At 44.0% G+C, this 12,345-nt stretch overlaps 1 protein-coding gene across 2 annotated transcripts in view; it reads left to right on the top strand.

Annotated features, from left to right (window-relative positions):
* LOC146866271 (alcohol dehydrogenase 1-like) overlaps positions 1-10,794 on the top strand; it is a 306,192-nt gene extending 295,398 nt beyond the window's left edge. For both annotated transcript variants that reach the window (XR_014970817.1, XM_085635185.1), the window contains one exon: positions 10,375-10,794. Coding sequence is in view for 1 of the 2 variants with exons in the window: in XM_085635185.1 (XP_085491311.1) it covers positions 10,375-10,399 (25 nt within the window). In the remaining variant the exon portion in view is untranslated. The remainder of the gene's footprint in view (positions 1-10,374) is intronic.
* The last annotated feature ends 1,551 nt before the right edge of the window (positions 10,795-12,345 follow it).

Here is a 12,345-nt window from a genome sequence, read left to right as displayed (position 1 = left end):
ACACACCCCAATAGCCTACAAAAAAAAATCTATCTCTATTGCTGCTGCTGGTCTGTGAGCTTATGGTACCTGCAGCTTAACACTCACCCATCTTGGTCTGTCCTCGATCATCTTCAGTTGTTACCCACAGTGACAGTGGAAGATGAAAGAGGGGTGGCCTGGCATGGCCATGTTAGTACACTGACGGGTTCTGACGGGGATGCTCTTAGCCACTTCTTCGTCCCGGGAATGCCCCATGCGCAGGAGAGAGCTTTATTTTTACAGTGCCTCTGGCTCTTCACAAACTCCAAAGCACACTGGTCCTGGTAGTCCTGGCAGAGGGGTCAGCCAAGTAAGAGCATGTCCCGTGCAGCAGGAGAGTGCATTGATTGGTGTCACGCCTCCTGCACCTCACAGACCCTACAGCACACTGGTCCTGGTAGTCCTAGCAGGGAGTCATCCAAGTGAGAGAGAGCATCTTGTGCAGCAAGAGGGTACATTGATTCTTATAGAACCTCCTGCTCCTCACAACCCCACAGCACACTGGTCCTGGTTGTCCTAGCAGGGAGTAAGCCAAGAGAAGAGCATGTTTTGATCAGAAGGAGAGGGCTTTGATTTTTTTTGTAGTCTTCTCGCTACTCATGGGCCTCACAGCAAACTGGTTGTGGAAATCCTGGCAGGGAGTCAGCCAAGTGAAAATCAATTTGGGGAAAAAAACCCTACAGTGAGAGCAGCTGCTTTCACTGCTGTTTATGATCTGTTGCTTTTACTGCTATTTTCACAGCACAAAATGCATCCTCTGGTCCATTTTGGGTGAAAGAATGTATTTTGCTCTAAGAAACTAGCACTAAATGCCGGTTAGTAAGTTAGTGAACAAGACCAGATGCTCACTATTCATGTTCTCTTGCATGTAGCGCCATTTCTTAGTGTAAAATACATCCTCACTTCCATTTTGGCTGCTAGGGGACATGTTTGCACTGAGAAAATAGTGCTACATGACAGAATTACTCTTGTATAATTCTGCGGAATGTTTAGGTAATTCCACTTAATTCCGCTATCTGGAATTATGCAAGTTATGTCCAACCCTACTACTTTGGGCATCCTGGAATTCTCAAAAATGGATTTAATAAAATCATGACCTGCGTTTGTCCTGGCTGCTGCTGTGACGGGGTTTGTTGTGCTCTTGTCCCAGGGGGACTGGCTGCACAGAGTTTCCTGTCAGTCGTCGTGGTGCAGAAGTGCGCCTCATTGTTTGCCCGATCTGCTTCCGGAAACGATTAGCGGGGCCCAGAATTGGGCTTTATGCTGCGTGGCTTTGTCCCGTCACTATCTTGGAGTTGTACGAGCAGCAGTGAGTGCAGCAGTGAGCAGTGGCGAGGTGAGAAGCAAGAGGCGAGCCGAGGAGCCTGAGCCCGCAGCCCTACCTCGTTAGTGCGGCGGTATCCAGCGGTAATTTTTATCCGGTTCTTCGTCGCCCACCGGCCCGACCGGCGCACCAAGGTAAAAGGATCCCAAGGACAGTGCTGTAACACAGTGAAGTCCAGCGTTCTATTGTGGGATCTTTTCTGCGCGGAGGCCAGACGTATCCGCCCACCGGGTCTAGGAGCACGGAGCGTTTTGTTGGGGAAACCACCGAGGCTCTGAGCCTTTCATCTGCCGAATGCCGAACGCCGTTGCCGGAAGATAGGGTGATAAGGGTTCGCGGCGCTGCCACCCGGGGCCGGGCCCGGGGAGCAGAGGAGTTACCGGGGCCACCAAGAGCAGCCTGGGAGGTAAGAACTACTGAGACCGCTGCAACCCTCCGCCCCCGGACCCTCGCATGTCCACTTCCTGCAATAATGAACTAATGGATTAACTAAAAGATTAAAGCCCTGACACCTCAAAAACCTCAATGAGCAGGCAGACTCTGAGCTCAATGACCTTTCCCCGGAGCCGGTGACCCCCGCAGCCCAACTGCGTAAAGATCAAGCACATTAAGAGCCCATTGTAGTCGGGTCCTGTGAACCCCGAAGAATACAAGCCAACCACTGTCCCCCGCCCCCGCCTCCTTCCTGCTTACTTTACAGGTTTAAAGTTCCATATAACCTGAATATCCCGCATCGCAGGAGGCAGGGGAGGTCTTTGTTGTTTGTTTGGAGCCTAGCGGACTACGAGACCCAGCAGCCACTCGCTCCAACCCCTCCCACCAGTTACTACTTCACGCCTCGCGGCACCCAGCCTCGCAGCACCCGGGACGGGACGCGCACCGGGCCCTTTCGAGCTCGGGAGAGGTCGGGTCGGCCCCCCCCCCTCTGTTACAACCACATTCATAAGGTCAGTGTGAGTGACTAGTTTTCTTTTATATCCGCGCCATCATTTGGAACTTTTGACATAAGGTGTAGCTCTAGTGTTGGCCTTGCCTATGGCCTCTAAAGGAGGAAGGGGGAGGATCTCTCTCACAGGGTGGACAGTGGTGGGGTCATTGGACCGGTTCATTACCCGAGCTACCTCAGTACTGGACCATGAAATTGCCCTGACTGAGCGGCGTCTATCATGGGACCCCACGTCCTCAAAGCGATCATCTCTGGGTAAGATCATGCACGCTAGGTCACCAGAGCAACATACCGTCATGAGTTGTAATACTCACCGCCTGATTGAAGAAGGTAACCAACCTTCACAGGCCTTAGCGAGTCCTACTATCATTTCGTCCCTAGTGGAGCTTGCTCCTATCATCGAGTTTGTTGATCCGGTACTTAAAGAGCCTGTTTCTCGTTTATCCCCCCGTCCAAAAACGAGGTCAATCTGTAACACCGCCACCCAAGCTGTGGTTCAACTTAAGGAACCTGCCATAAAGAGAAAGCGGGGTGGGGGTTTGCAGAGGAAAACAAATTCTAAAAACCCGAAGACTCAAATACCCCGTGGAACGGGTGTGACGGAGCTTTTAGTATCACCCCCTGGGATGGAGGCTCGACCATCTTCACCTCTGACGGGTCCAGTAAACTCTGCCATAATGGATCCCCTTGTACACCTAGTCGGAGAGGATTTCCTGGTGAAAATGGGAACTTTATTTACCTCTTCTCTTCAACCATTTCTTGAAAGACTATCTTTAATTGAAGACAAACTTTCATATTTAGAACTATCTTTTACAAACAGCCATTTGAATAGTAATCTGTTACGGGGGGACCACCCTAGGCCATCTGATGTAACCTCCAATTTACATGCTAATCTCCCTACTCCGTCCAGTGTATGCCCCCCTTTGCCTTCTAATATAATATCAGCCCCTTTAAGGGTCCTGTCGAGTTGGGCACTATTGGGAAATTTGGTGAAGCAACACATGGTGAGGGAGCCTCCAACAAGGTTATAAATCCAGCGATTCCTACTAAGGGGGGTGGTCCTATGAAAGGCTCATCGAGAAAGAACAAAGCTGATGAATCTGGTAGGTGCCCCCCAAGTTGTGATTCTAAGAGCCCTAGCTTGCCATGTGTAGATCTGCCTCCAGAATCAATCCCGTATGTTGTTGTTTTGGCTGGTGTTCCGGGACTGGCTCAAGGTAAAGACGAATCGTATTCTGATTTGAAAAACAAGTGCATCCATTGGTCAAACATCAATAGACCACTACCACCACAGGTGCACAGCGAAATACTATTCGCTCGTAGAGTAAGTTGGGTAGTGCAAAAAAAGAAACACATTGAGGGCGATTGCATTCTGATCAACTTTAGAGATAGCAGGATAATTGATCATATATGCGATTGGCATGAGACGTGGGCAACCAAAGGGATACAGTCCCTTTCTTTAATGTATTTTTATCCCCCCATCCTAGCCTTCTACTATTAAATAGTTGGGGGCAACGAAGGGATGGGAATGATCTCATGCCACAGGCAGAGAGGGGAATCAATAGACCATGTAATTATGATAAACCTTCACTTTTTGCTCTCCCTCTATCAAACAGATTTAGTTGCCTAGACCATGTAGATTGACTGACTCCGAACAGCCAAACGTTGCGAATTGTTGAGGGAGACGTGGATATTGCCCAGACACTTACTTTGAACAGGGAACTTATATATAAAGAAACTATAGGGGAAAATATTGGCGATTTCGAGGGGGATGTATATCGTAGCCGACCGGGAAGGATGGGGAGTCAGCAGGTTATTAATTCCACCATGGGCCAATCGACCTCTCCTCCCCAGGCTAGAATTGCCCAATTAACTCAGGGAGCTATGGTGCTCGATGACTCTCTATTGACTAATAATGGGTGGGCACTTAAGGGGCTTGCCAAAGGGGAAGTAGTTAGCCATCAGGACGCTCCCGTGGAAAACTTTGGTAGCTCTGAGGAGAAGATCTTGTCCGCGGTCCCTGATAGAGGGATCTCTATCATGGGCCTGCAGAGCCCTAAAGTAGCCTCACCATTTGGGCTAAGCCTGTTATCTTGAAATATAGCTGGCTTAGCCCATAAAATGATTATCCCTGAGCGGGTTGAATTTATCAATACACATGAGATATGTTTATTTCAGGAGACCTGGGCACTGAAGCCCCTGCATAGAGTAGGGTTTGCCACCTATTATAAAGAGGCAGTCCAGGGGCCTAGGGGTAGACCATCGGGGGACTTAGGTATCTGGATTGGCACACACCTCTGCTGCTTAGTTAAGCCGATAGAAACCCGCTCCCCTGATATCTTATGTATTATTTTATCCCTGAAAGATTTCCCCAAAGTAGCTATTATTAATATTTAGTCTCGTCCCATAAGGTATGGGCAGACTTCACAGACGTTAGATTGTCTGTCAGCCTTTCTTGCGTCGATGCCTGAACAAGTTCTACCTATTATCGGTGGAGATTTTAATTGCCACTTTGAACCCCTAAATGGGTTATCCCACCCCATAACGGGTGATGAGGATTCGACATGGGGAATTCCAACGTGTAACCATTATCCATTGAGGGGCTGGACTCCTCTAGCCCTGCAGTTGACCTCACTCACTTATTAATTATTCATTGAGGGCATGTAATGGTCGAATATATGCAGATAACCCTGGGAAACACATCTTTGAAAGAAACGGCCAGGCATCCACAATTGATTATATTTTGGTGAAGGTGGATATCTCGCATAGGATAGTGAATTTCCTGGTACAGTCCCGTCTTGAAAGCGATCACAATCCGCTGGTTGTTACTCTGGATTGGCACCAATTGGGAGCAGGGCAATCTGAGTCTACCGCACCCCCCTCTAATTTATTGGTAGCAGAGAGAGGTAGAAGAATTCGATGGGGAACTTTCTCACAAACAAAGGAGGAAAAGGCTGCACTGTATAAATCTATAATACCCTTTTTGGTGAAGGCCAGCTCTATTACAGATAGATGTGGTGGTACTGACTCTTTAGTGGAGTTGGGGGACAACCACCAGGATTTGGTTGAAACCCTGGGTGAGTTTTTCTATACTATCTCAACCCAAAAAAGAGAAGAACAAAGAGGAGTTAGTCCCTGGTATAATAGGGCTTGCAGAGATGCAAGGAAAGCTCTGTTGAGTCAATTACGTGAGGGTGACATCACACGTATCAGGGAGGCAAGGGCTTTCTTTAAGAAACTCATACTAGCAGCAAAATCTGAATGGGAAATTGATAGGTGGCAGGCCATCAAGAAAGTATTGGACGCTAGGGACCCCAGAGGGTTTCGGAATTTGGTGAAGACAGGCAACACTGTTGGTAAGAATGCAATTGAGCCGAACCTTGGGGAGGAAATCTGGCGAGATCATTTCCAAGTGTTATACTCTAAGTCCCAAAAAGGAACAGCTGTAATTGAGCTGCCAGTAATTCATTCTACTTATGTTCTACCTACAGACATTCCTCTTTGCTCCTTGTCCGAGGTGAGAATGGCCCTGGCCAAAGTCTTGCCCAATAAGGCACCTGGATTGGACAGGGTCCCAGGAGATTTATTCAAAACTGACCAGGTAGTCTGGATTCCATACCTGTGGACTCTTTTTAATGCAATTCTTCTTGGCCTGTCACCTCCAAAAACGTGGGTGGGTGCTGAGATTATTCCCATCTACAAGAAAGGTTCTCCAATAGATCCGGCAAATTATAGGCCTATCAGCCTAATTGATGTATCTCAAAAGATCTTTGCACGTGTTCTCTTGGGAAGACTCCAGATTTGGATGGAAGACCATAACATACTTACCCCTTTCCAAGCTGGTTTTAGATCTAAAACTTCAACTATAGATCAGTTGTTTAGATTACAATTAATCTATTGGAAAACCATCATGTTGGAGGGTGGTTCCCTCTACCTTACTTTCGTGGATCTCAAATCAGCTTTTGATTTGGTAGACCGAGATCAGCAGTGGGACCTGCTGTTAGAGATGGGGGCCCCAGTTTATCTCTGTCAACAGATAAAACGCCTCCATGAAGGCAGTTTTGCCAAAATTAGATTTGTTAATAGAGGGGAACTTTCTGCTCCGATTCCTGTAGAGAAAGGCGTGAGACAAGGTTGCGTCCTCGCACCAACTCTCTTCTCCCTTTTTCTAAATGGGTTAATTGAAGATCTCTTATCAGTTAAGGATATAGACTCCCCTAAACTTGCCAGTCGTAAAATTCCTGCATTAATGTTTGCAGATGACACGTTGCTCCTATCTAAAACACCTATGGGGATGCAACGTGTCCTAGAGAAGTTTGGCTCGTTTTGTAAGAAAAGGAATCTCGAGGTAAATATAAAGAAAACAAAGTACATGTCGTTTCATGCCAATACCACAAATTGCCCACACCCCAAAATGGACGAAAGGCCTTTAGAGAGGGTCCCAGTCTTTGATTATTTAGGGCTTACTATAAACGATAAAATGGACTGGGGGCCGCAGATTGCCAAGGCGAACTTAAAACTTATTCAAGTTAGTGGGGGGATTTTAAAAGTCCATAGGAGATGTGCCGAAAGGGTTATTGGCCCCCCTATAGAAATTTATAAAGTTCAAGCAAGGGGTGCCACCCTCTATGGAGCTGAATTATGGGGGTCACTGCCAGACCAAAACCCTGGCACTGACCGAAAATAACTTTTTAAGGCAACGTTTGGTTCTTCCTCAAAGCACCCCTTTAGTCCCTTTAAGGATGGATCTGGGCATTCTCTCCATCACTGAAGTGATAGCCTCTCGCCCACTTTAGTATTGGCGAAGGCTATGGAGTACCCCTGAGCTGGTTGTATATAGAGAGGAACTAGATTCAGTTATGCATATCCGGGGGCGGAAAAAATCCCTTGGCTGTCGTATATTCGGGATAGCTTTCGTCAAATTGGGAGGAGTGATTTGTGGTCTTCTCCCGAGGAATCTTGTCTTGACATCTCTAAACAGTCACTAACCTCCGCTTTAAAAGAATTCCGACTGATGTGTACCAGTAGGGTGTTAGGGTCATCTAGTTTAACCTCTAGGTTTCTAGATGTTAAAGTGGACTATAAATTGGAGCCAGCTCTTGATCTCATTCAACCCTTTTTAGCCAAGAAACTTTTTCTCCAATTCCAACACGGGACACTCCCTCTCTATGCATTTATTAACAACTGGGCGGGGGCCAACAAATTATTATGTCCTGGGTGTAACGAGACAGATGAGACTGAGACCCATGTGATCTTTTTTTGTCCCGCATATAAGGCCGCCAGATCTAAATGGGTTTTCCAGCTCTGTAGGAATTTGGGAATTAGAAATTTTAGAGAGATTTTTCGGCTACTAAAATATGATACACATCCGGTTCTTGTTGCTGCTACATCCAAATTTCTTTTTGCTTTGTGGTGTAAACGCAGATGTCTAGTGAAAAGTTAGGGCTGAGATTTGGACGGTGCCATTTTAATTGATTTTGCTACCTTGATTTTAAAATGCTATTATTCTTTTTCTTTTTAGTTTTTAATATTCTAGCTATATTATGATGCTGTATTTTTTAAATCTTTTTTATTGTGCTTTTATGGCAATAATTGCCGAAATAAAGTTTTCTTGACTTGACTTGAAAATCATGACCTAAGTCAAACTTTACCTGCTAGAATAATTCCTTGATACTACCAAACCTACTAATACACCAAAAATATGACTCCATTTAGTCAGCAGTACAGTAACCACCAATGTTATGTTTCTAATAGTTATATCTCTGTCTTTACGGCTATTGGCTTTGTTTGCTCATGTTTGTCGATATCTGCATTTCTCCCTCAAGTAACGCAACATGTGCTACAAGTAATTGTTAGTATCTGGTACTAATTGGCTTCCTGAGGTTTAATAATTGGGGGCAATCCACATTGTGCTCTTAAAATCTGGAGAATGATACGGACAGCTTATCGGCAATGAAGAGCAGAAGGGTTGGGTTCAAATTCAGTCTTCTACAGAAAACAAAAAGCATTTGCAAAGACAACATCTCTTCCCTCATCATGGTGGTGCAATGGTTGCTTTTTTAATTATATGTGTTCCAAGCATATGACAAAATATACAAAAGAAACACATCACCGCCTAAAACTTGGTCACCATGTGCTTCCAATAAAAAATGTTAATTAAAAAAAACATTCAGTGATGTAGATGTTTCATATGTGGTATTATTATTTTTTTCAACGTTGGGACATATTTACCAGGGGATTGTACCACCGGGATGTCACTTTTCTAGATGTTCTGGTGGCACAATGCCCTGCTCCATACTTACAAAGTGGTTATAAGCTACTTATTGCGGTTTAACGCCGCTTTGTAAATATGGTACTCTTTCACACAGGTATCTGCATGAAAGGGGAATGCAATGGGTGTTACTGTGGGCATTCCACCCCAACACCCATTGCTTTTTGAGGCTGCCCCAGATTTACAAGGATCTGCAGCATACATAGACAGAGCAAAACAGCATTATTGAAAGTTTTTGTGCAGGAAGGTGTCCCTTCATGCACAATACCTATAATTAAATCATGGAGACCTTCTACTTCTATGTGTGCTGCATTCTGCAGCACACATAGAAGTAGCAAATCACCATTAGTGATTGTTTATGTGCAGGAAGGGACACCTTCCTGCACATAAGCAATCATCCTTGCAACATAGGCACCCTTGCACTGTGGCGCAAGGGAGTCTGTGTTGCCGCTAGGCAGCTATTTTTTGGTGCCAGCGCTAGGAAAAACACAGGGGTGTGCTGTATTCTAGTAAATACGCCACATCCCTGTGTTTTGGAAATGGTGCAGCGCGCAAAATTTGCCACTGCGCTTTGCCATTTCCTTGTACATATTCCCTCTATTGAGATTTTTATAAATGCGGCAGGAAGAAATCATCACCCAAACAAGCAGCCAAATTGCAGGCTGGTCCAATGTCACAATGTCACTTTGACACTGTATAACAACAACTTAAACATGAAAGAAGAAGTAAATTATCATGAAATTGGGCACCCTAAGAGCAGTCAAATAGAAATAAAAATACCATATACAGATAACATTAAGAAGCAGACTCTGAGAGAGCTTTGTCACTGAAGAGAAAGGATCTGTTTTGAGGGAATGTGGACAACATGCACAAGCTTGAACAGTCACTCAAATGAAGGGAGAGAATGGGTAAAATGGGCTGACCCATTGCCCAATGCTACATGCTGTGGTGGGAGGAAGCCAAATTTGATTGACAATTCAACATACCAATTGGTAAGGCCTGCTGTACAAAAGCCCATCTATGTATGTATATTGGGTCAAATTTATCAATGAATTTTGTTGCCCTTGCACCACACAATGCGGCATACGAGCGGCACAACCCTTAAATTAGATTTATCAAACCATGCAAGGCCACCTAGCATGGTCATGAGTGGCTTGATAAATCTAGAATAACGCAATGCAGCACAAATCACTGGGTTGCATTACTCTGTTACATGGAGGCATTCCATGGGTGGTGCCTGGGTGCTCCCTTGCAACATGCATGGATTTTGATGCATTCCCATATTTACCATTACTGGTATTCCTGGGAATGCGTAAAAGGTTTACATATCCTCAGGGAAGGCGTAAGAAGGAGAAATATCCTTATTTCTCCTTGTTTGTTTCTCTTTCTATGTCTGCTGCATTCAGCAGCACTCTTAGTAGCAGGAAGATGCCTCAGGTGATTGATTATATGCAGGAAGGTGTCCTTTACTGCTTAAAAAGAATCCTTCTTGGCCCTAGGCAGCACATTGTGTGCCAGTGCTGGGAAAAAAACAGGAAGGCACTGCGGTATGTTAATCCAACACATTCCTGCCCTTTCCCTGTCACACAGCTTGGCAAGGTAACATGCTGCGCTGCGTGACTATTTGATAAATATGCCCCATAATATAAATGTTTTTGGAAAACTATGCTCTGGCGGAACAGCTAATTCTGCCCTCAAAGGCCATACTTAAAAACCAGCACTATTTTTACATTCTTATATCCTTCTATAATTCTCAACTGTATAGCATTATTTTATTCAAACCACTGATACAACTTTCATTTTTGTTCACAGTATCCGCTGCGTTTTGACATTTTGAAATCCTGTGAATGGAAAATGGAATCAACTGAAGCTACAAGAAATGAAATTACTCATTAAATTTCTTGATTGACGTGCCATTGGCTAAATGAATGTAATTTGTTCCAAAATGTGTAAACAAAGAGAAGAAGGACATTGTGTTGTAGCTCAGAATCAGGCAAATGTAGAGCTTATTCATTAGTGTGCAAATGATTAGCATTCAAATAAATTTGCATTTGCAGCTTTCTGATGAACAAAATATTGTCATATATAGGTATTCATCATGCATAGATAATATTCTCAACCCTTTTATATAATACAGCTCTAAAGCACCAGCTTTACATGGTGAATTATTTAGAAGAATAATACCTGCACCTCAAATTTTAATAAAGGTGATCCATATTAAAGAGATGCAAATGTTGTAGTCTTTGTGTCATCTGTTATCAGTTTAAATAAACCAAGAACATATGTTGCTTATTAGTAAGGCAAGTTTAAGAAAAATACATATATTTTTAACAGGTTGAAGTGGACCAATGCAAAGACGGAGTTAATGGGATAAAAGATCTTGCCTGGATATATTAACCTTTCTTGCAATGCAGCACAGCAAGGAAAAATACTGCACTGCGTTGCTTGAAACTGAGAGAGCAAAACTGCGCCATATTTACAACGATATGGTGCAGTTCTGCTTTCTCCTATCACTGGCTCACTTTTGCCTGCTTAGCACCAATGCTCGCACCCTTGCATCATGTTGCAAGGGTGCCTTTGTTGTGGTCCAGATGAGGTTTGTACATGAAGGGATACCTTCCTGCACACTAGCTATCCTTGGAGACAATTTTCTCTTTGTATGTATTCTGCAGAAGGCAGCACACATACACAGAGGAAAAAATTAGAAGAAAATAAGATATTTTTCCTCATTGTAGCAGCCTTGCTGTGGCGTACCATTTTGGAGCAAATCCATGTGTACCAACTTCAGTAAATATGGGTTTGCATCAAAATACATAGGTGGATGCATGGGAATGACCATACTTCACCTATGGAATGCTTCCCTGACCAAGGTAAGGTAAGGTAAGGAGACAACAGAAAGCCACGCCAAAATCCCAATCCCAAAATAGATTTTGCTGCACCGAAAAAGTGACCAGCCCTGATGCAAAATCTTAGTAAATCTGGGCCTTTATCCAATGGATACATTGTTGACTGTAAATCCTGAATTCGCTGTATAACCATTTTTTCATCCAGAGCAAATTTCTTTATTTCCAAGTACCTCTATTCTTTTGTCTGTTAAATTTAGAAACTGTGGAAATGTGTTACTTCTCAAATTTCAATGTAGCATATTCTGATTCTAGAGACACATAAACATACCAAGGGAGCGGCCAGAAACATAAAATACCCCCACTTCGAAATATATTCTGATTGGCATTGAGAGAGTGAGTTTAGGAGGCTAGGAAAACACATATCCCCAATGTTTTATTTACTTGCCCACCAGTAGACCCCCTTAGTCCTTAGAAAGACAACCACAAGCATTCACAAAAGATGTGTGACCTGAAAAATCCTACTACTCTGAAGTCAAGAAAACATGCATTGACAGAACAAATGTTTGTTACTTTTGGTATAATGCATTCATAAATGCAGAGATACTGTTAGACCTGTCTGTCTTAGGGTTGTCTTCCCCCCAAACATTTTGCCTTAACCCCTCCTATTTTTCTAAATTTGCTTTTGCTGGCCTTAGGACTCCCTAAAACATGATAAAAGTGGCTTATACCTGATTGGCATACTTAATGTACTTATAAGTCCCTACTAAAATGGTGTACCATATATCCAGTGCATGCAAATTAAATGCTACTAGTAGACCTGCATGTCCTGGCAGTAAAAAACTCACAAATTCATTTTTCACTACTGCAAATCTCATAGGTGAAATTGTGTTGCCTTTTTTCTTTTAATAAGGGCTAACCTTCGATTGGGAGCAGGTAG

This window comes from Triturus cristatus, chromosome 2_1 (genome assembly GCF_964204655.1).
Source record: "Triturus cristatus chromosome 2_1, aTriCri1.1, whole genome shotgun sequence".
NCBI lineage: Eukaryota > Metazoa > Chordata > Amphibia > Caudata > Salamandridae > Triturus > Triturus cristatus.
Note: the sequence above shows the minus strand (reverse complement) of the source record. Positions and strands in the feature narration are given on the sequence as shown.